The sequence below is a fragment of the Paramormyrops kingsleyae genome, chromosome 13 (genome assembly GCF_048594095.1).
Source record: "Paramormyrops kingsleyae isolate MSU_618 chromosome 13, PKINGS_0.4, whole genome shotgun sequence".
NCBI lineage: Eukaryota > Metazoa > Chordata > Actinopteri > Osteoglossiformes > Mormyridae > Paramormyrops > Paramormyrops kingsleyae.
This window is the reverse complement of record NC_132809.1, coordinates 25,420,345-25,443,347: the sequence shown is the minus strand read 5'-3', so window position 1 is coordinate 25,443,347 and position 23,003 is coordinate 25,420,345. Positions and strand designations below refer to the sequence as shown.

The 23,003-nt window shown below is 47.2% G+C and overlaps 1 protein-coding gene across 2 annotated transcripts; it reads right to left on the bottom strand.

The window, feature by feature from the left end:
• Positions 1-1,786: 1,786 nt before the first annotated feature.
• bbox1 (butyrobetaine (gamma), 2-oxoglutarate dioxygenase (gamma-butyrobetaine hydroxylase) 1) lies at positions 1,787-21,602 on the bottom strand. 2 transcript variants are annotated; one of them, XM_023839586.2, is made up of 8 exons: positions 21,465-21,602; positions 17,725-18,183; positions 16,809-16,923; positions 8,756-8,954; positions 5,108-5,213; positions 3,841-4,037; positions 3,466-3,632; positions 1,787-2,660 (listed from the first exon to the last, which is right to left on the bottom strand). In XM_023839586.2, exons 2-8 carry the CDS (start codon positions 18,163-18,165, stop codon positions 2,500-2,502), a joined length of 1,386 nt encoding a protein of 461 aa, XP_023695354.1. In that variant the 5' UTR covers positions 18,166-18,183; positions 21,465-21,602; the 3' UTR covers positions 1,787-2,499. The 2 variants fall into 2 exon arrangements, with proteins under 2 accessions (XP_023695354.1, XP_023695355.1); XM_023839587.2 differs by lacking the exon at positions 21,465-21,602 and adding an exon at positions 19,729-20,175.
• Positions 21,603-23,003: the final 1,401 nt, after the last annotated feature.

Sequence of the window (23,003 nt, the reverse complement as noted above, 5' to 3'; positions counted from 1 at the left end):
CCCATCCTCGCCAACCTCCGAAGGCAGACCGCAAGTTCTGTCAATCGACCCATTTCTCACTGTCAGCCCCCCAGGTCACGTGATTCTGTTGCCATGCCAACCAGAGATGTTCCTAGCATGATAATAGCAGGTCAGGTTGGGCTGCAGGAGACTTTCGGCGGGTGTTGTTAAGCTGTCACTCTTCTTGACTAAGGAAGAGCAAAACAAGGGTTTAAAACTCACTGGGCCAAAGGCCTCCTGGCCACTCCAATGAGGGGTGCCTGAGACCCCTTTGTGGGGAGCAGTGACAGGTTTGAGGACGTAGGGTCAGCCAATCTCTGGAGCACCTGGGGAATAAGGGTCCTGCTCAGGCGTCCGATGGTGACATCACTGTGCTGACCCTGGGATTTAAACCAACGTCCTTCCACTCACAGGCACAGCATTTTAACCCACCAAGTCACACCATTATAACCAGAGAAGGCTCTGACAGGACAGTGACCACAGTGCTGCTGTCAGACATTCTGCTATTCCCTCTGGTCTCTGAACATTTACTGTAGGTTTTAACTTTCTGGTCCTTTGCTCTCTTTCCATGTGTACATTTGGAGCTTAAGGTGTCACAGTGGCTCAGTGAGTAGCACTATGACCACAGTACAAGGGATGTGGGCATGAATCCTGTGTGTGTGATTTTTTATATGTTACATTGTGGGGACTCCCACAATGGCATCCTATCCAGGGTGTACCCAGGTGCGTGCCCTGTGATGGACTGGCATCCCATCCAGGGTGTACCCAGGCGCGTGCCCTGTGATGGACTGGCATCCCATCCAGGGTGTACCTAGGCGTGTGCCCAGTGCTAACTGGGATGAACTCGAAGCGCTCCCATGATCTTGAGCACCAGGATGGAAGCAGGTGGAAAATGGGTCCATGTTTAATAATATAACTAGTTTCCTCTATATCTTAATGCTGCCACCTTGTGGTGCTTTGTAGGATTTGTACTAAGACAACCCTTTCACAGCACTTATTAGCCACAGCTCAGTCCAACTTCTGCTACCAAGGACAGTCAAGTTTCAGATGCCAAACTGCTCCACTGGGTGGCGCCACGTGAGTGGCACAAATGTCAATAATCATTACAATAGACTTATATACCATTTTTTTCCGATCTTACCTGGCCAAATGTAAGTGTGGAGGGAAGGAGAGAGAGAGAGAGAGAGAGAGAGAGAGAGAGAGAGATTTCTCTCCTAATTAGAAGTGATTCTTTACTCACATACTAGTGAAGATATAACAGATCTATTTGCTGGTTGGATACAGAACACTCAACGTGAGGAATATGTAATGATGTCATTAAATTTGTAATAAGATGCAGTAAGGACGAAAGGCAATGCATGTATGGATAAGCCCAAAAGCCAGTCTTTAGGTACAATCATTCAAGCCAAATGTGTTGTAATCATGGGAGCTCATTCATGCTGTTTATCCCAAGTCGTGCATTACATGTTTTTACACACAGCTGCAGAGAAAAGAACTGTACATATATATTCAGTAATTAATTAATTTCGCTTTATGTACCTCCTGGTCTTCAGCTGTGTTATGGGTAAAAGCCAGCTTAATTAGCGTAATTAGTGTCTGAAGCACTGCTACTGTCTAAGTGATTTTTTTGCCATTTCTCTGTCTTTATACTTTCCTTTAAGTAACATTCATCACAATTAGAGATTATAATAGAGTGTTGATTTGCTATTCTGGCTTGTCTGGCCGGCACCACGTGTGCGATTACAGAAAATTAATCAACACCTATGTGACCAATCAGAATCGAGGATTCAACAGCAAATGATTTTAATGACCCTTATACATCACAAAACACATTTTACCCAGGAGTCTTTCTGTGCATCTCTGTCTGTATAAAAAATAGATGACTGAGGTATTGCATAATTCATATATACACAATAAATATTCTCTGGTTTTGCATTGTTAGTTATTGCATTGTACATGTGCTGAGGGATCTTGATTTACAAAAGTCATGTTCTAGAGACATACCTGCATTTCCAACGTTACATACATGAAACAATTTTTGTTGTTAGAAAATTAAAATGGTATATTTTGACTGACCCCACGTAATTTAAATAAAAATATACTTGGTATTATTTTAAAATTATGCATTTTAAACTTGCATAAAATAGCTGATTTTATAAGAACTAATTTAAGACCTGAAAATATTTTCCTATATATCATCTTATTCAAAATCATAATATCTACATTCAAACAGCCCATGTTAAGTATTACGACGACACCATAAAACTAACCAAAATCCCTTAATGAAATACAGAAAAATGCTATTATTTGGGAACCACTTGAGTGAGAGTGGATCCTGCGTACATTCATGCAAAAAGCATCACCCACAATGCAATGCGTGCAGAGCTGGACCCCAAGCCAGAAGGGGTCGGGGCTCCGGACCGATCCGCGGCAGAGGAAAGGCACTCCAGGCGTGCAGGTGACTGAGGAACGTGGGTGTGGCCTTCACTCTCCGACCTGTCAGCGCCCCCCGTAGACGGCCCTACGCAGCAGCCGCAGGCGGGACATGACCTCATCCCAGTCCAGGTATGCGCCCTCAAGGTGTCGCGGCCGCACCGGATCAGACGTGTAGGTGCGGCGTCCGTGCAGCAGTCTCCAGTTATCGAAGGTGATGATGTCTCCTGTGGACACGGGGGAGAGGGGTAGGTTAGGTGGCGGCTAACCAGCAGTACACAGGAGTCATGGTTAGCAGAAGAAGGGGACTAGTCAAGAAAGAGGAACAGACCGATGGGTTAGTCAGAGGCATACACACTTTGTGTACTGTATATCAGTGCCTCCCAACCCGGTCCATGGGGACCCTGAGCCAGTCCGTGTTTTTGCTCCCTCCTAGTTCCTGTTATATATCCTCCTGAGACCCCACCCATTCATTTATGTCCATTGTAGTGGACATTTTGTTTTTGCATCTATCTTTTCACTGATGTAAGGAAACATATTTATTCCCGTTGTATACTAAAGAGGACATGCTGTGAAATTAAAAATACATTTGAAAAAAATCTAAATTGTAAGATGTCTTATTTCCCCCAAAGACAAATAACCTAAAACTGAAGGACACTTTTTCCTTGGGTCTCAGGAGGATATACTGTATGCATGTCGTATATTGCATTGATATTGCATATTGTATGTATATAATTTTTCTACCTATTCTCTCATTTGTTATTTATTGTTCTTTATCATTGTCTACGTTTGCAGGGAGTAATCCATTGTACATGCACACAATAAAGCTTTTGAATCCTTGAATAGTAAACAGGTGAGGCAGACTAACCACGCAGCCGACGTTCAGAGGAGCAGGAGCTAAAGTACCGAGCGACATGGCTAATATGAAACACACTTCGCGGCTTTGAAGGCCCGAGTTGTCATGTGGGGGTGTCCTGAGTCCCATGTCGTATGATGTCAGCCCAAAACGGTGCGAGAGACAGGGGTACTGACCCGGCTCCATCCTGTAGGTGAGCACGTTCTCGGGCCGGGTCATGAGGTCCACATAGGCCCTCAGGGACGAGTAGAAAGGCTGGACCTGCTCCAGAGGCAGGTCCAGCACCGAGTCTCGGGTGGCGTTGTTGTAATTGATCCTCACAACCTGTCCTTCAGAGTCGACACTGCGGAGCGAGGGGACAGAATCACGGCATTCCTGCGTTCATATGATACATATACTTATAAGCTGGCATTAATTCAAAACAGTCAGAGAGGTTTATTCTCAGCAGGTTCTATAGCAGTCAGTTTTTATAAATGACTGCAGAAAAATCAGTCAATGAGCCGTAACATTCTCACTGAAAATAAACAGCGGGCAGATAAAAGGGGCCTCACTCGATGATGCGGTGCTTCGACTGCACGGCGAAGTCGCAGTAGTCCGAGCCGGTGTCGGTGAAGTCCACCCGGAGCGAGGAGAGGATCTGGAAGGCTTCCGGGTTCTGCTGGCGCAGCTGGTAGGCCACATGGAAGCCGTCGACCACTTCGCTGTCGCCGCCCTGCTGGGCCTGGCTGAGACAGTGCAGAAACTGCACCTGGGGCCCGGGCAGAAGTGGGGGGAATGGTAAATAATAACACAGTAGCTGCAAGAAAGTTACTGTATTATAGACGATACTACAATATCAAAGACTATAACATCCTATAATACGCTGTACCACACCATCACAGTCTGTATTGTATCATGTGCATCATCTAAACAGCGAATGGCCATTTTCCAAACAGCAGTAAGGAGGCTTGGGACCTTAAGAGGCTCATTTCTCTAGGGGTGATGGTTAGAGCTAGACTGCAAAATCACCAGTTAAGGCTCAACAAAATTATCGTAACTATATGCGCCATTAAGGGTTTAAAGCAGTATTTCCCAATCTAGTCCTTGGGGACCCACAGTCTTATGGGAGCTCGGAGGGAGCAAAAATGTGTACTGTCTGACATGGAACTCAGAGGGAGCAAAAATGTACTGTCTGACATGGAACTCGGAGGGAGCAAAAATGTACTGTCTGACATGAAACTCGGAGGGAGCAAAAATATACTGTCTGACATGGAACTCGGAGGGAATAAAAATGTACTGTCTGACATGAAACTCGGAGGGAGCAAAAATGTACTGTCTGACATGAAACTCGGAGGGAGCAAAAATGTACTGTCTGACATGGAACTCGGAGGGAGCAAAAATGTACTGTCTGACATGGAACTCGGAGGGAGCAAAAATGTACTGTCTGACATGAAACTCGGAGGGAGCAAAAATATACTGTCTGACATGGAATTCGGAGGGAATAAAAATGTACTGTCTGACATGAAACTCGGAGGGAGCAAAAATGTACTGTCTGACATGAAACTCGGAGGGAGCAAAAATGTACTGTCTGACATGGAACTCGGAGGGAGCAAAAATGCGAACTGGCTGTGGGTCCCTGAGGACCAGGTTGGGAAATATTACTTTAGCTGCTAAAATAAATTACTTTAATCATGCTATGTTGGGTTTTCCAATATGTTTTCTTACTTTATGGAAGACAGATTAAGAACAGGATGTTTTGTTCAGCGTGTGGGCTTCCAGCGAACTCGGTTGGCGTGCATGTGCGTGTGTGTGTGTGTGCCTGTTCGCACGCTCACTCACGCCTGGTGGGTGCTGCAGGGCGGGGTAGTCCGTGTGCAGGCTAAGGTCTCCAGAGGTGTAAGCTACGTTGTTGGCTTTTGGCTTGTCCTGGACCTGCCACGTGTGCCTGCAGTCAGAAACGACAGACAGATGTAGCCAAAACGATATCCCACAGCCAGCAGGATTTATGGGGGGGGGGGGGTTTCGGGAATTCACTTTCCTCCCTCTGCTTTGATCCGTCAACGGTGTGGGATTTCTCCCACAGCTTTCAGCCATTTTAATGTTTAATCATGCAAAAGTCTACACCTCAAAACCAGAGCTTAAGTGCTCAACATCCCCGTTTAACAATGCAAAGAGCTTTTCAGGGAGCGAAGCGAGGCAGCCATGCAATGCCAAGAGCTGAAGATGTTTTAAAAGATCACGGCTTGTGGTTTTGTGGACGACAGTAGCGCTGTGCTGTGTATTAAGCTGCTACAGCTGTCACACAGTGGATATAACTGCTAATGACACTCATGGCGACCCTGCAAACTCAGATTAAACTCCCAGAGACCTTGTGGATTAAATGTTCTTCCAGATGACTGTAACAGAGCTCAAACGCATGCTCTCAGACGCAAGTGTCATGGGTTGGCTGTGAATTTCAAGTCCTCGCTTTACGGTGATCCCGTTTTTATCACTTCTGAGTCTTTGGAGAGATCATCCCCTAATACGAGTTTTGAAATGAGGCAGTGACACTAGGGGGCGCTGTTGCTTTATGGAGCGAGCCTGCCGTTGGACCTGAGAGCTGGCTGGGACCCCCTGGTGGGAGAGAGCCATGAGCAAGACTCTGTGCCTTATCACAGAAGCGAAGGGACCGAAAACAATGCAGGCAGGAACAGGACACCTTCACCTCTTAGTTACCCACAATGCACCACAAAGTAAACAGTAGCAAAGAGTAACGACTGAGTATAGAGAAGTTTTGGGACAAACTTGTATTGAAAACCTGCACTTCAAATTAAACTAAAAAAATCTGCATAACAACACATTTCACAGACTGCAGGAAGTCTTCAGATTCTAGCATCTGGATGATGTAGGTTTATGGCGTGACTGGTGGATTGTAACAGTAGAGATTAACTTGTGAAGGCACGCCATGCTTAAAAAGCTGACCAAGAGTGACTGACCAGGGCACTGACCGCAAACCGAAGACCGGCAATAAAACTCAGACCCACTGCCTGCTGCTCCTCGGCCCCCTGTTACAGTGTCCGTGCTTTAACGTGCTGTGGGAGCAGAGTGCCCCCCACCCCCCACCCCCGCTGCAGCCGCAGGTACCACAGCCAACACTGCCCGCCTTGCCACCTGCTTCCTCCATGCCTCCCCCTGCTGGTCGGAGTGGCCATTACGAGCTCTCCACGAACGCGCCTCGTGGAGATCTGAAGTGACACTCCTCCAAGGCTCTATGACGGGGACACCGGTCACTTATTCCGGATTCTTCTGAGGTTTTACCAGCGCTGTCACACGTCCCATCTCTGACTCCTGACTGATGATGATGACGGTCCCCAGCCTGGATGCTCTCCACCACTCTGAGCACCCTGCTGAATGTTTATGCTTTTATGTGTTTTCATCCCGCAACATCTGGTGTTTTTCAGTGCGGCATGCAGTGCATTGTGGGCCGTTTTCCACAAGGAAACTCAGTCCCTCACACAGATTCAGAGGTAGATCACAATGAACAGAAGGTGAACAGACAGAAAAACACTCACACAAACACTGACACACAGACAGACAGACAAACAAAGACAGACAAATAAACACTCACACATACAAACACTGACACACAGACAGACAGACAAAGACAGACAGATAAACACTCACACAGACAAACACTGACAGACAGACAGACAGACAAAGAAAGACAAATAGATAAACACTCACACAGACACTGACAGACAGACAGACAAAGACAGACAGACGGACACACACTCACACAGACAAATGCTGACAGACAAACAGACAAAGACAGACAGACGGACACACACTCACAGACAAACACTGACACGCAGACAGACAGACAGACAGACAGACACTCAAACAGACAAACACTCACACAGAGACTGACAGACAAGCAAAGACAGAGACACACACAGACATATTCACACAGACAGACAGACACAGAGACACACACAGACATATTCACACAGACAGACAGACACAGAAACACACACATACACACAGATATGCTGAAAGTCTCTTCTCATATAGACACACATTTCTTTAAATAAACAAGAAACGAACAGCATTACTCTCATATGTTCTGCTCATGAGCTCAGTTTTTCTTGGTTATCATTCTGAAATCATTTCCATGCCAGATAATGCTGGGAAAGAGAGCAGGTTTGCCATGTAGGGAGTTATTTATGCAACAGAATGAGCAGAAAAACATCCGATTTCCTGTCAGACACTATTAAAGAGAACTAGGAAAAGCACACAAAACTCAGGTAATGTGACAGCAGACATTTTAAACGGAAAAGACAGACATCGTTTTCCAGCTGCCAGTAACAACTGTGAAGACTGAGATTTGTTAGCGGTGCACGGTCTTGCTGCTGACAGGTCTGGGGTGGGGGGGGGGGGGGGGAGCGGGTGACAGGAGGGGGAGCGGAACATCATCCCTGAACCCGCCCATCCCGGCGTGGTGGGGGGGGGCTATCCCATAGGGCAGGTGTCCTGAATCTCAACACACATACCATCAATCCGCACAGACGCACACCTAGCAACGATGACCAAACACAAACACACACGGCTCACCTACGGCTTCAGACATCTGCTCTTAATAGAGCGGTCGGCTCACGGCATACAAACACGGGATTTTTTTGAAGTGACATAAGGAGATAAATCAAATTTTTCTTCATGGCAGAAAGAGTTTTTCCCCACAGAGGTCCTTTGCGAACGTCTCCCCGCTGTGAGACGCATCCTGCCAACAGGCCGTTCATCACGCACCGTGAAAGCAGCTGAAATCTCATCACGGTATCCACTGAAGCATTATGGGTAAATTAAAAAAACATGCACATTAAATCCAAAGGACAATGCTCAAATTCGGCAATTAAAAAGTCCATAAGTCATGCCAAGTTTAGCTGCACTGTGAATGATTATTTGATTGGTATAAATTGTTATAAAAATATTTTTATTGTAAGTAGCAGGAAGAGAGTTATGGACTTTGCTGGCTCCAATAGTCACCCCGAGATCTTTACCCTGTCCAAAACCAGCTAACTACAAGCACAGCAGCTGAGATTGCAGTCATTAACAGGACAGAAATCTACAAATTTGCAAAAGGCATGTCGGACGAAACAGCAGAGCTGCCGATCGCAGCAACAGACGTCACCTACGGGCCGTGAGGCATCTCACATGGCAGGACGGCCGTGGGGATGGAGGTCACTGAGGCAAAAGCTGAGCAGCTCTGGCAAAGCTGATATATGGCGGAAACAGACACTTCACAGGTTTACATTTAACTACAAAAACAAAGCCCACAGTGAGTCTTGGAGGCTGGGTTCTTTCGATAAGCCATAAGATGTTATTGGTCATTTTTTTAAAAAAGTTTTCCCCATTTAGATTGTTTTTTTAGTTCTTTGGCAGACAGAAAACTGCAGACGCTGGTCAAGGTGGGTGATTTCACAAGCTCCGTCTAAAACAGGACGGCACACTCACCCGTAGAAGGTCAGCCTAAGGTAGCCAATCCTCTGGCTCAATTTGGCCACCTGACCTTGCTCCAGCGATGCCCCCTTCAGGTAGACTATGCCAATGCGCCGCAGGGTGGTAAGCCAGGCCAGCGCGGTTTTATCATCATGGAGAACCTCCTGGAAGCTGGTGGTGGGGATCTGCAGCTCGGAGCCCCAGTAGACTCGCTCTGGGAGGAGGGAGAAGACAGAGAAGGTCAGCTACTCATCACATCACCAGGAAAGCCACCGGTGATGTCATCAGAGGCACTCATAAAAGCCATCAGAGAAACACACACTGATCGCACACCCAGAAACATACTGAACATCATGTTTTACTAATGAGAAAAAGAGCGACAGGAGATTGCAGTGGGAAAAGGCAGCAGCTCGTGGAAGCTGATACAGCAGAATGGAGGTTTCCATAAAACCACATTGGGATGGATAAGAATCTTACACAGATCTGACAGGGCACTTAATCCTATGACAGCGTCCTGCACGGTTGCTTAAACAGGCAGAGCATAATGCTGCACGAGGTCCAAACTGCTGATTTGGGATGTTATTGAGTTTTTTCAGGAAGTATCTGTGGGCGGAAAACAGATTTTCATAATGACCTGAAAAGCTAAAGGAGACTGGAGAGATGATGGAGACTGTAGGTGCATTCAAAACCTGCCAATCTGGACTCATGGCTTTATGTAAATAAGTAACGAAGTAATGTTTCACACTTTTTAATTAGCGTCCGTGCTGCCTTTAGCACAGAAGCAGGCAGTACAGTGCAGTGGGCAGGGCTATACACCTCAGAAGGGCAGGTAACGACGCCGATAACTTTTATACTATATGTCTGTATGCAAATAAAACATCCCAAAATCAGCGAATCAGTGACAGCCTGTTACTGGCCCCTGGAATCCCTGCCAGATTCCCTGCTGCATTTTCAGTGCCAGGTTCACGACTTTAGTCTCACTCTCTGTCCTTCATCTTTAGCCCGTTAATCTGTGCTGGGGTTCACCGGTCGGGATGCAGGAAATTCCCGAAAGTCTGGCGTGAAGCTGGAACAGACAATTCCAGAAAACCCGCGCTGGGTCACCCTCTCGGCCGCCCGAAGGGACGAGCGGCGAGCTTGCAGTCTTACATAACAGCAGACGTGCGGCATAGTCACGTGCCCCCCCCCCGGCCCAGCGAAGGGCAGCTGGGAAGCATTTCCCATCAAAACAGTGAGCTGCCGGGGGGGGGGGGGGAAGGACTCAAGGAAGCCAGACGCAGAAAAATGTGACGGCTGTGCAGCTCTGCCACTGGCGGACAGGCCGCTTTCCCAGAATGCACTTCGGCATTTCCTCTCCTTGAAATTTCTCAAACTCAGCAGTAAGACAAATGAAAAGCATTAGAGCCCCCCCCCCCCCCCCCCCCCCGTGGTGTTTCAAAGGGAGATGCGGAGATTTCCTGAGGGGGCTTTGGAGCTGCACTCTCAGTGTAATCGATCCTTCCACTCGCTCGGCGTGAGGGGGTGGGTGTGTTTTCCATGCAGGCTACTCTCTCCTGGTACAAGCCCCCCTTTCACTGGCCACACTGGTCCTGGCACTTTCGGCTTCCACAAAGCCCCCCCCCTCACCCCCCTGAACACCAACCGCTTTCTCCCGGGGCCTCACAGGACGAACTCAGACACTTTTCATGGAAATGTACTGAAAAAACCTCAAAATGTAGGTTAAACTGAACACACACAGTCCAGGGCAAACAGTCCGCTGTTGCCCGCGGCTCGCACCCGTGGCCGGCTGCGGAAGGCCCTCTGACTGTCTCGCCTATGCTGATCAGTGACCTTCACGCCACTTGTCATGCTAAATCGAACAAGACTGTGTTGTCTCCCAACGCTGAAATTTCCAAGCCAAATTCCTGTCGAGCCAGAAAGACTGGAAAATTTAATTTGTCAAAATGGTGTTAATATCATCAAGTGTGTTTTTTTTCCAGTTGTCAGTGTCGATGTTCTGGAGGCAGAAAAACAAAATCTTGCAGATTAGCAGCACATAAATTCTCAGCGGTTTTGTGATTTTCGCTTTTGGCTCTGATGCATTTTTGAGGCCCAGGCGGAGTTTAAGGACAGACTTGGACAAGCACTGCTTTCAATTCCCAAGTGCAGGTCCTGCTGTTGTACCCTTAAATTATGCATTTAACCTCAATTCCTCCTGATAAATATCCAAGTCTATAAAGACCTAAAGTAGAATTCAAAGCTTTGAGATTTTATATATATATATATATATAAAAAAACTCTCCTAAAATTACACTACAGCAGTGGATACTGAAAGTTCTCGACGCCAAAGTTTAAAACGGGGCACATTTTTACAAACAGCTGTCATCAAGATCTGGCTTATCTACAGTCCACAGACTGCAGGAGAACAATATTACACTCAGGCTGGAGTATTATGGGTGAAAGAGTGAGAGAAGCCCTTAAAGGCTCGACTTCCAACCCATGAAGACACATATCTATGATATTCCAGCATCCACAGGGGTTCTGTGTGGCTCATGGGTTAGGCTGCTGTGCCCACGATTGCAGAGTCCCAGGTTCAAGTCCCAGGGTCTGCAGTGGGATTTCACCCTCAGCCATGGTCTCTGGTCCCTGCTTTGCCCAAAGGCACCTGCTAAATAAATAAAATGTAAAAGAACAAGCAGCAACTGTCAGAGATCTGAGTTTACTGAAGAGTGATGAACTTAAAGACCCACCTTAATCAGGTAAGCAGGGTCTTAACCAAAAGGTTCAATAACCAGCTGATCACATTATTAATACTGACCCCCATTCCTACAAAAGTATCCTTTAATGGCGTAATCCAGAGTGGCTTTCGCATAACCTTATTAAAAGCGTCTGCAATCTCAAAATCAGCAGTGTCCTCCTGTAGGACTGCATAATGATGTATCACCAGCACAAAACGCACCCTAATTGCTCACAGATGCTAACTTCAGTTTTTCCAGTTTTACTGACACAACTCTCAGGCCTAAAGGAAGAAAACAAAAATATTTTAAAGTATTTTGCCAATGTTAAGGTCCCCAGCCAGGATGCAAGGTTCTGGCTGTGTCCACAAACTTTAAATGTATTAACTTCTCAAATGTTTTATATTAAACTCTATCTACATTATAGGTCAGACATGACCTACAGCCCTTCTGTGTCTCACTCCCTCCCCAAAGAAACTGCCTGATTTCCTTTTCGACTTGGTTATAAAACTTAAAGACAAACTCAGCATGGGAGATTCCAACAAGCACACAGTGGCCAAAACACGCAATTTCATTACAAACTAATCAGCCACTAAGAGCCGTAAATGTTACCAGCGCAGATACTGACTACAGTCACTGTCTGTCAGCAATGTTGGCAAATCCTCACATCAATGGCTGCTAACCAGAGAAAAATCACTCTTATTAACAACTGTGAACTAAAAACATAAATATAATGGCTATTGCTGAAATTCGTTCGGTTTTGTTTAAAAAATTTTAAACTGAAGACTTGGCCGTAAAACACTGCCTATGCATATACAGAGAAAATGGATTTATTTAGAGAGGAAAACTGTGAAATCTTCCTTTATGCATATCCCCGCGTGACTTAAATTAAGACACTAAGCAGACACGTGTGCGCTAAGCACATACAGAATTGTGTGCCGAGCGTGCGTGCGGGAGAGTGAGGAGCAGGGAGGAGCACGGAGGAGGTGTGGAGGACGTGGAGGAGCAGCTGCAGATGAGGGAGGTGTTTCATGATGGACAGCAGCTGCTTTCCCAAGAAGCACAGAAAACAAAGCCATCAAAGCCAGTAAACAGACACAAGACATAGAGTGTCAGGTCGTCCGACCCCCCCCACCCCCCCGCGACTCCCAGAGCCCCGGCCCGGGGGTCGTTACGTAACACTTTCCTGACAGCCGCTCAGCCTTCACTCGATTTGATTCTCGGTGAGCGTAACTGCCTGCGGAAGGGGGAGGGTCACCAAGGCCTCACCTGCGGGTTCGAGTGGCCAATGAGAAACCAGCGGCATGTTTCCGCAGCCACGGAGGCTGTGTGCAGACCGCAGCCGGCTGCTCGTCGGGGAGCCCACCCCCCCCTCCACACTGTGGCCCCCCAGGGACACTGACATCACTGTAAATCAGCTCTAGTTTCATCTGACTAACGAGTCTAATTCTGTACAAGAAAATTCACTCAGGAAAAACATGTCCTGCAGGACTCTCTCTCTCTCTCTCTCTCTCTCTCTCTCTTCAGCCGCCAGCAGAACCGCAGACAGAAGGAGGGGAGTCCCTGAGAGAGGGTGGCCCGGGGGCCTCCTGGGGGTCTGGGGAAGGAAGCTTGAATAGCGGGGGCCATAATCCCCTGAATCAGCGTGGCCCCTTGCACAGACATCTGTAAAACACTTTGTGGGATGTTTTTCTCCAGCGACACTCGCGTGGGATGACAAAGTGACGATGTCATAAGCCAATCACAGAGGGGAACAGCAGCTAAAACGGTTCTTTCAGGGGAGTGTCCCCAAAAAGGCAGGCAAACCCCAGCATAGAGGGCCCCTGGGGGCCCGGGACGAGGGAAAACCAAACCTGAGGAGCATATACAGTACAGGCCACAGTAGCCAATGAGCGCCAAAATCAGCTGAATGGAGGAATTTGACAAAGTGAGGAAGGCAGGAGTCAGGTAGTGAACTGAAGGAGCATGTTACAGTACATACAGCAGGAGGCGCTATTCCAAAAGCACTTATATAAAAGGCCTTGAAGGATCACACCTCCAAAAAGCTGGATATTTCACAATCACTGATCAGTTTGCTTGACTAAGAGTGCCCTAGCATCATGTCTCCAGGTTAGTGTGACTCATTAATTACCATGCCACCCACTGGTCGTCTGGCATCATGACATCCAATGAAATTATTGCCGGCATGGGATGCTAATAGTGAATTAAAGAGGCCCACTCAGGGTCCACACCAAACTCTACATTTGGGACTTACACCACTATTTGGGCCACAGTTTGATGCTGAAAAGTGAAGTCACATGGTTGTACTCAGAAGAAACCCCAGGGAATACGCGTCATATCGCTCACCCTAATATTCACAGAAACCCACACATTCTTTTACGCAGAACAATTTTCACAAATGGAAAACACTGACTCTTGAATGTGTTTCGCTACTGAAACCGCATTTCCTTTGATCCAGCGTGAAATTAGAGAAATACGATTACATGCTTATACATGCAAACCAGCGGCAGATGGAGAGAGGCGGGCGAGCAGCTCCAGGCCTGAGGGATCACCACACTGCTGGTAACCAGGCCCAGCGAGACCCGACGCGCCCCACACCGCCACCGCCGCCGCCGACGCACCCAGCGAGACCCGGCGCGCCCCACACCGCCGCCGCCGACGCACCCAGCGAGACCCGGCGCGCCCCACACCGCCGCCGCCGACGCACCCAGCGAGACCCGGCGCGCCCCACACCGCCGCCGCCGACGCACCCACTGAGACCCGGCGCGCCCCACACCGCCGCCGCCGACGCACCCAGCGAGACCCGGCGCGCCCCACACCGCCGCCGACGACGCACCCAGCGAGACCCGGCGCGCCCCACACCGCCGCCGCCGACGCACCCACTGAGACCCGCCGCGCCCCACACCGCCGCCGCCGACGCACCCAGCGAGACCCGGCGCGCCCCACACCGCCGCCGCCGACGCACCCACCGAGACCCGCCGCGCCCCACACCGCCGCCGCCGACGCACCCAGCGAGACCCGGCGCGCCCCACACCGCCGCCGCCGACGCACCCAGCGAGACCCGGCGCGCCCCACACCGCCGCCGCCGACGCACCCAGCGAGACCCGGCGCGCCCCACACCGCCGCCGCCGACGCACCCAGCGCGAGGGAGTGTCCCCAGGTGGAGATCGCACCAGCTAATTAAGAGTAAATTTTCTGTAAGTCGATAAAGTGAAATTGTGAAGGTGAATTTCCATTAATGGATGTCATGCAAATAGTACTTTCCATTTATCATCCCATCAGATTAAGATCCATGTCTAAAAGTAATTACCATGTCCTACGTATCGACTAATTGGCAAATTCTGCTTCCACTGCAGTTCTGCAAATTACTTCTTTTTCGACACAAAAACCACCAGAAGTGAACATACACACCTTTTTGGGTGTTTAGTTGAGGGCATTTTTTATGTGAGTGGGGGAGGAGGCAGGGTGGGATTCATCCTATCATATATGGTGTTTATAGTGTTTACATATGTCTGCGATTTTATCTGATGTCCTTCTGATCACAAAGCACACACTGCCTCCAAAACCAAGCAGCCACTAGAGGCCAATTGGGATTTGAACCTCAGATGTTAGAAGCCAGGTTTTGTTCTCACTGAACCACCCCAGGTTCATGGAGACAACTGGCTCTGCTTTTTGAGTCAGCTATGCAGATCCACCAGGGAGCCCTAGGAATCCTGCTTTTTTGGGAGGGGGGGGGGGATGGTGTCTGGACAGCCCCCACCCCCCAGCCCTTCTGTAGGCTCCGAGCCAAACCCCACAGGCCTCACGGGCTTGTCCATCACCAGCACGCCCCCACGCTACATTCCCCACTGCCCAAAAACCAGCCGTGAATTATGCTGCTCACGTTAATCACTTTTGCAGACGCGTCTGGCCTGTAACTCACCGGACGGCATTTAATGAAGCACAGCACAACAGCTTTAAAGTCAGCGAGCAAGGAAACACGCTCCGGCACAATTCTGGACTTTTATGACGTAAGCAGGACCGACAGATAATTCTTTGGGTGCATAATGAGGAGTGAAACATGCCCGAGCTCGGAAGGTGCAGCTTGTCGCCGCAACCACGTTGGCTCATAGCTGTAACTCAAGCCATCATTTTGGGAAGGTTCTTCCCATCGGCCTTTATAGTACATTTAAATCCTCCCCCTCCTCAGGTGTTTATGGGCCAAATCTTCAAGCACGATTCTCACATTTATTTATTTAACAGCCACTTTTATCCAAAGTGACATACATCTTAAGAAAGCAAGATCAGACAGCCCCTGAAACAATTAGGGTTATGGATCTAGTTAAGCACCCAATGGTGACATCACTCTGCTGACCCTGGGATTCGAACCAGCGACCTTCCGATCACAGGCAGTGTTGTAACCCACTGAGTCACACAAACACATGCAACCAAGTACCTCATTTGCCTGTGACGGCATCACAGTACCAAAACGAAGACAGATGCATCCATGTAAAAGTCTGAATACATCAACCCCTTTGCTTGTATCGTACCTGTATAGCATACTGGGAACAAAACCAACACTGGTTGGTCTCGCTAATTGATGAAGTTGGCTTTTATTTGTTGGTGCTGAATTAACTAATCTGCGGGTGTTATTGTCAGAGGTTTATCATCACAAAATGTCAAAGGAGGAACATTTATCATTTCAACTCGATACGAATACAGATGGTGAACACGCCGTTGAAAATCACGCCAGCCACACCTCAGAAACTGGGCAGGAGTAACGCGCAGGATTACAGAGGCTGGCAAATTATACCCTTTGCGTCTCCAGTACCAGATTTATGTGCTTTTTATACAATAAAATGTGTTTTTGTAACTAGAGCTGAGTCACTCAGCAGCTAGGCAGGTCCACATTTCAGGGTGTTTATCTGGCAAAGATAATAACGGACTGCCACACACTCTTCTGAAGTGCCTCAGGGCAACTGTGTTGCAAAACACGCTAGATAAAAATAAACTGGACTGGCTGCATGGATGCTCGATTCTGTCCCAGACGTGGCCTTCCTCGTTCCATTCACCTCCCATTTGGCCTGGAGGATAACCAGTTGCTGCTATGGTGTTTGGCCCAGTTGGCCGCACACCGCCCCAGTAATAAGCGGACTGGACTGAAGAGTCACCCATCCCGTCCGTGACAATTAGGGACATCTGCTGTGGCATGCTGGTATCCAGCGTAGAATGGATGAGCAAATAAATGAAACTGATGAATGGATACATTTTTAGGAGCCTGCAGAAGTTAATATCCAGGCACTACTAAAGATGAAAGATAAAATGATTGGATGGAGGAGAGCCTGAGGGAGGTCGCCGTGGTGATGAGGGCTTACGGTTGAGGAAGAGCTCGTCCTGCATCTCTTGGCGCGCCGAGGAGGAAAAGCACCGCTTCTTCAGCCAGGAGGCGTCGAACTCGCTGACGTGCTGGTCTGGCCACACTAGGGACACCTGGGGAAACAGGCAGGGGGGAGTCACACGGGTCAGCACATCTCCACCAGGGACGGGATATCACAACCACACGCCTGACCTGGAGTCAGTTAGGGCTAAGAGCAGCAAGGATGAGCTCCCAATGAGTGAGCAGTGATGAGACAATGTTAGTGCTGGAGCAAGAGCCACACAATATATTTTAAATCTGCAAGAACCTAATGGGAGCAACTGAGATCAATGGCAACACGAGGACTTTGAGGTTCCTACATAGGAGGAGGTGAGGAGCATACACTGATACGGCACGTTGCAGAACCGACCACATGATGAACCACCTCAGGGATGAGAACCTGAGTGCAGCAGGTGATGACAACCCTACCACCAACCCCCAAATTTTCATCAGAAGTTGGAGGACCTGCTTGCAGGGCTGGATGTAGATTAACGTCATACCCCGGATGAAACATTTGCAGGTTAAACGCCTTGCTCAAGGGCCCAATGGAGTAGAATTACTCCTGGCAGTCCCTAGCCTCAGAGCCACCACTCTGCCCACACACTACATAACAACTACAATAATACAAGAGCTGCCAGTAGAGTAGAGACTATGACCACAGGTTAGCAGATGAAGATGCAGCAGGTCAGTCGTTGGGTGAGCTACATGAGGTCCTGGTGGAGCAGATGGGTCTTGAGGCATTTCTTGAACCTTGAGAGGTACTCTGATGACCTCATGAGGATGGGCAGCTCATTCCACCATCGAGGAACCACACATGGATGAGCACCTGGACATTGAGGGTTCCGCACTAAGCAGGCACTAAAGAAGCCACCTACCTTTGAGGGCTCGGTGATCAGGACCCTCTCAAGGCCAGTGTCCACGTCGAGGTGGGACAGGGGCAGGCTGCGGGCAGTAGCCGACTGCAGCATGCACTGGGCACACTGGCAGTTATCCCTGAGCCAGATCAGTGGATAACGGCTGCTGCTGCCATTCTCCCATGTCACCTCCAGCTGGCGCTCTCGCTCCAGGTACATGGCCCGTTTCATGCCCAGGCTGGGGGTGCACATGGGCTGGGGGGGCACAGGCAGCGGAGCCGCCATGGTGTGCTGGTAGCACCTCCCCCGTGAGGAGGGACAGACCGGGATCTCCAGAGGGGCCTGACCTCTGCCAGACAGCTGCCGCAGGGCCCTAAAACCCCCCGGGTTCAGCATGGCCCTTGTGAAGCATCTGTGAATTGCCGTCCACATCCTGCGGCCAGTGCTGGGGCCCCAAACCATGCAGCGGTGTTCAGCAGCCTTGGAGGGGGGTGGGAAGGAAAACACGACATTATCAGGGTACCTCCACTGAGCCTAGCCCAGCCTCAAGCTGAACACAAACCAGAATTTGTGGCTTCAGGATAGATGGTTTCTGGGGGGATCTGTCATTTCTAGGACAGATAAATTGCCCTCAAAATCAAACGCATGCGAATTTGTGACTAATCGGTTTGCACTAAAGGACAGGAATGTCACAGGCCATTAATCATGGTCCGAGGAAGGGGCAGCATGGGGCACGGATTTCAAACAAGCCTTAATCACGAAAACAGCACATGCTGTCATACGTCACTTTGTGTCAGTTACAACCAGAGGCGATTCTAGGGACTCTCCCCCTCCCCCAGCATGGTAAAATGTATTACATTTAATTTATTGTGAAGTGTAAAGTTATAATATTTAACAGAGAATTTAATAAACACAAGACCTTTCTTTTCACTTTTGCGAAAAACAGAATGACAAATAAAACAGGTTTGTCGTTGCAATGCACAATATAATCACCCGCCCTCGGGAGCCCCCTCCCAGCTCGGGGCCCCAGGCCATTGCCTGCCCTGCCTGTCCTGTTGTTGAGCATCTATTTACAACACAGTGCAAACATTAGCTTTAACAGCATGTATAAACACTCCAGACTGTCAAAACTATCTACCATCACATTGGTGCATATGCAGTCAATAATAATAATAATAATAATTTTTTAAAATTTGGTTTTTGTTAAAAGAAAAAAAACTCACACTAAGAGGGACAGACGTATGCTGGAAATACACTATTTTTCTTCTTAATTTTTTATTTTAATTTAATTTAATTTGATTTTATGTATGTATGCATGCATAAAAATACACTAGGCATTCCTGGTGCCGGGTAACATTAGCTCATACTGCCATCTGCTTCTGGCATAATTATGGCTTTTAATCACAGGGCGGTCGGATGGTGAGCGTCATCATTCACGGACACCTAAGTTGATTTAGTTTACTGACGAGCTCATCTGCGGGATCTGTGAAAAATTAAGTCAGGAGTTCTGCTCGAAAAGTACCAGCCGGCGTTACTTTCTGTTTCCGGGCGATTTCCATTCCAGCCGGATGCATCCAATGAAAAAGTGCCGTAAATAGGCGAACAGCAGCCGGAGACTGAGACCGGGGTGCTCAGCCAACATACTACTGCGGATAAATACTGTACTGCGACGTCCCGGAGCTGCTCCTCAGGACCGATCATGCACTTTACCGGCATGTCCTGCACCGCACGCACGTATCTGTAATACTGCAAATCAACATATGAATTCAAGTTGCAAATAGTAATTGTCGTAACCCTGCAGTGTTTTTGTTAGCGAGTAACCGTGAGCCTGTCTGTGGAGTAAATTATTGACTTCCCGTGTCTGTACTGTTGTGAGGCACAGTTATGGTGAGTGATTGTAAGGAAAAATTCTGCCTTTCAGACAAGCGGTTCTCTTAACTTGAAATGCACCTCACCAATACGCACGACATTTCAAAAAAGTCAGTAAACACAAATATTAATATTAATAACCAATTCTCATATTACCTTCGTCCAGATCTGAAAGCACAAGTTCGTCTCTAATGACAACACAACGTGGGATAGGGAGTAAAAGTAGGAGAAAGGGCACGGAGGGTTTCCAGAGTTCCGCAGGGATTTTAAAGCTGATCAAACCACACTGAATTACCCAAAAATCAATAACACTGTGGTCCATTGTTGAGAAAAGGGCAAACACATACTATGCTGATTAGATGTTTCGTATAGATAAATCCGATTACAACAGTTCCCTATAACGAAATAGTATTACAAAATGTCATTTGCATATACAAGTAGCGTGTCCATAACACAGGAAAAGATGGCTAGGGAGATCTATCTGGCAACCCAAGGGTTCCCGCTTTAAGCCAATGAACGCGCTCGGTCTCTTTGAGTTCACGTCACTATATAGCTGTTCCCGCGCTACGCAGAAGACCTGCGAAGAAATATACATATTAATATATATCACACACACAGACATATATCGTCGTTAAGCCTATTTTAAAATGTGTTTTAGCCCCACCAAATGAATATGTATTATATATATAAAGGTCTATCTTCAACATGTTCTCCGTAGACAGCCTTTCTGTACCATATTCTAAAGGATAAAGACATTGTGAATTTGTCATTTTTCATGTTTCAGTCTGTAACTTTTAAGCATTTTCCTTTGTTATATTTATGATGCACATAAAATGTTTAAGCTTGTGCATCGATTACATTAAATGGGAGGGAATGAAATTGTCCTCAAATCTCTCATAATCACTCCCCCAAGTGCTGGATCCCAGAATCATTTCTAATCGCTTTATTATTGTTTAAAATATAAACATGCTCCAATAGTCTGCACATGTTCAACACATGCTAATGTTTAAAAGGCAGAGTTTATAAAACAAAGTCTGCATGTTTAACTACAGTATTGTATGCCAGCACCAAATGTTCTCTAGCATTTTAGAGTAACTGTATACATTGAACAAATATTTTATTTAGAAAGACATCAGCTTCTTTACGGAGTCCTAGTGATGACAAAATGTTTAGTTCAAAATTTAGTTCACATCATTTAGTTGTCTAAGCCACTCTCTTTGTCCGGGTTTTGCGGGCTTCCAATACATTCCAGTTATCAGACAGAACATCTGTGTATTCAGTACTCATAAAAGTGAATTCACATCACCCCTACAAAATGATTTAAGCACATTACGGCAGCAATTTTTATTCTTAAGAACACTCAAATTTCAGGTCGTATATGAACTGCTAAATCTTAGCAAAATTAGCATCTTTCCATGAGGAATGCTGCCGTCCGGAGGGCACACTGGGCCTTCAAGGGCGCGGCTCAGAGCAGACCTCTGGCATTAGCATTAGCACACTGGGCCTTCAAGGGCGCGGCTCAGAGCAGACCTCTGGCATTAGCATTAGCACACTGGGCCGTCAAGGCCGGGGCTCAGAGCAGACCTCTGGCATTAGCATTAGCACACTGGCCTGATTACCGGCTTCTGCGCCCTCCCGCTCTCAGTCGGACCTCACCGCCGGCCACCACTAGCTGATCCTTTCTCATGCATTTCATCATCCTCTATGTGTCACCGTGGGTTAAAGCAGTGGTATTGATCTGAAGTTGGGGTCTTTCTGCACTGCTGTGAGACTATTCTCCCTTCCCTGTTGTAAAAAACGTGGCCTCAGGCTGATGTTTAGCTGCTGCGTCAGATCGATGCTACTCTGCCGGTATTTATATATTTGAGGAAGTTTCTCATTAATCCACTTACCTGATTTCTGAGTTCTGTACAAATCCAAGGACAGCAAGATCCAGAAGCTTCCCGCTGGATTTATAAAACTGGTGTAAGTGTCTGAGGACCTGGACTCTTATATAATCTCTTAATCTTACTGATGACCCTTAAAGATTAACCGGGATGCTGAGTTCACCACCTGCTCATGATTTGGTGGGTTTACATTTGCCCTTCTGGACTGGATTCAGAAGTAAATGATTTCCATTTCTCCACAATGGAACCAGTGACTACTTCTCCCTGGCTGTTTAGAATCAGAATTAGAATCCCATGCAGTGTGTCAACTGGCTGCCTCACTAATGGACTCTGGAAGACACAGGCTTGGAGTTTAATACCTGTTGTGCCTGCTTGCTCAGGCATAACATGTTACAGAGCTGATACCAATTTAAGGTGAACATTGTTTATAAACCAATTGATAATGTAAATGAACATTTGGGCAATCATGCCTGCTATTGTGATATTTGAACCCTTTCCATTGCTGCTTACATCCACATCAGTATGCAGTAGACCAGAGGTTCGTCTTTGCTCTGTATAGGTCTTTGGATCACTTTCAATTGTTGGCGATTTTAATATTCATATTGAGAAGGACAGTGATTCTTTAACAACACCGTTTGCTGCTATTCTTGACTCTGAAGGTTTATGACAGAATGTAGCCGAGCTTACTCATGCCTGTAACCACAACCTGGACTTGATTCTTAGCCATGGTATCCTGGTGGAACATGTATCTATTATCCCCCAGAATCCTCTACTTTCATATCATACTTTATTAACGTTTGAAATACAGTATGGTCTTCCTTAGGCCCCAGCTCCGACAGTACAGTATCAGTCCCTCCATAGCCTCCTTATCCGCCACAATGTTTCTTGAACAGCTTACTCAGTCCTTCCACTTTACATCCAAAGCCTCAAATGAAAGTGAACTTGAACAGGTAATTGTGAACATGGTGAAATCCTTTCGCAGAACTCTAGATCTTATAGCTCCACTTAAGAAAATAAAACATAAGAATAGATAAGAAACCTGCCCCCTGGTACTCTGATCATATACATGAACTTAAACAGGCTTCAAGAAAGGTAGGCTTCAACCATACTAGAAGTTTGCAGATCAGCTTGGAAGAAGAGCCTCTGCAAGTATAGACAAGCACTAGTGACTACAAGGTCTGTGTATCTCTCCAGATTTATAGAAGAGAACAAAAACAATTCAAAATTCTTGTTTGAATCTGTGTCTAGGTTAACACAGAATGTTAAACTCTTCAATGCTAACTCACAATTTCCAGAAGCCCTTAGGAGTGATGTCTTTATTATATCTTTTAATGGTAAAATAACTAAGATTCGACAGACCTTCCAGAGCATGTCTGTAGCTACGCACAGCTTACAGTCTACTGCTAGAGCTATTAGTACCCTTAATGACACCTTAGAAGCTTTCTTTCCTGCAAAACAATCAGAACTCTTTAACTTAATTTATATATTATTATCTTAATTTTATCATAAGAAGTACACTGCCTGGCGAAGAAAAAAGTCACACTC

Bases quoted from the DNA above. Each gene is read 5' to 3' on its own strand.
- bbox1 (XM_023839586.2), bottom strand. From the start codon at position 18,165: ATGGTTTGGGGCCCCAGCACTGGCCGCAGGATGTGGACGGCAATTCAC. The intron at 16,924-17,724 runs GTAGGTGGCTTC...CTGTTTCCCCAG, and splicing joins TGATCACCGAGCCCTCAAAG to GTGTCCCTAGTGTGGCCAGA. The intron at 2,661-3,465 runs GTCAGTACCCCT...CCGTGTCCACAG, and splicing joins CACCTACAGGATGGAGCCGG to GAGACATCATCACCTTCGAT.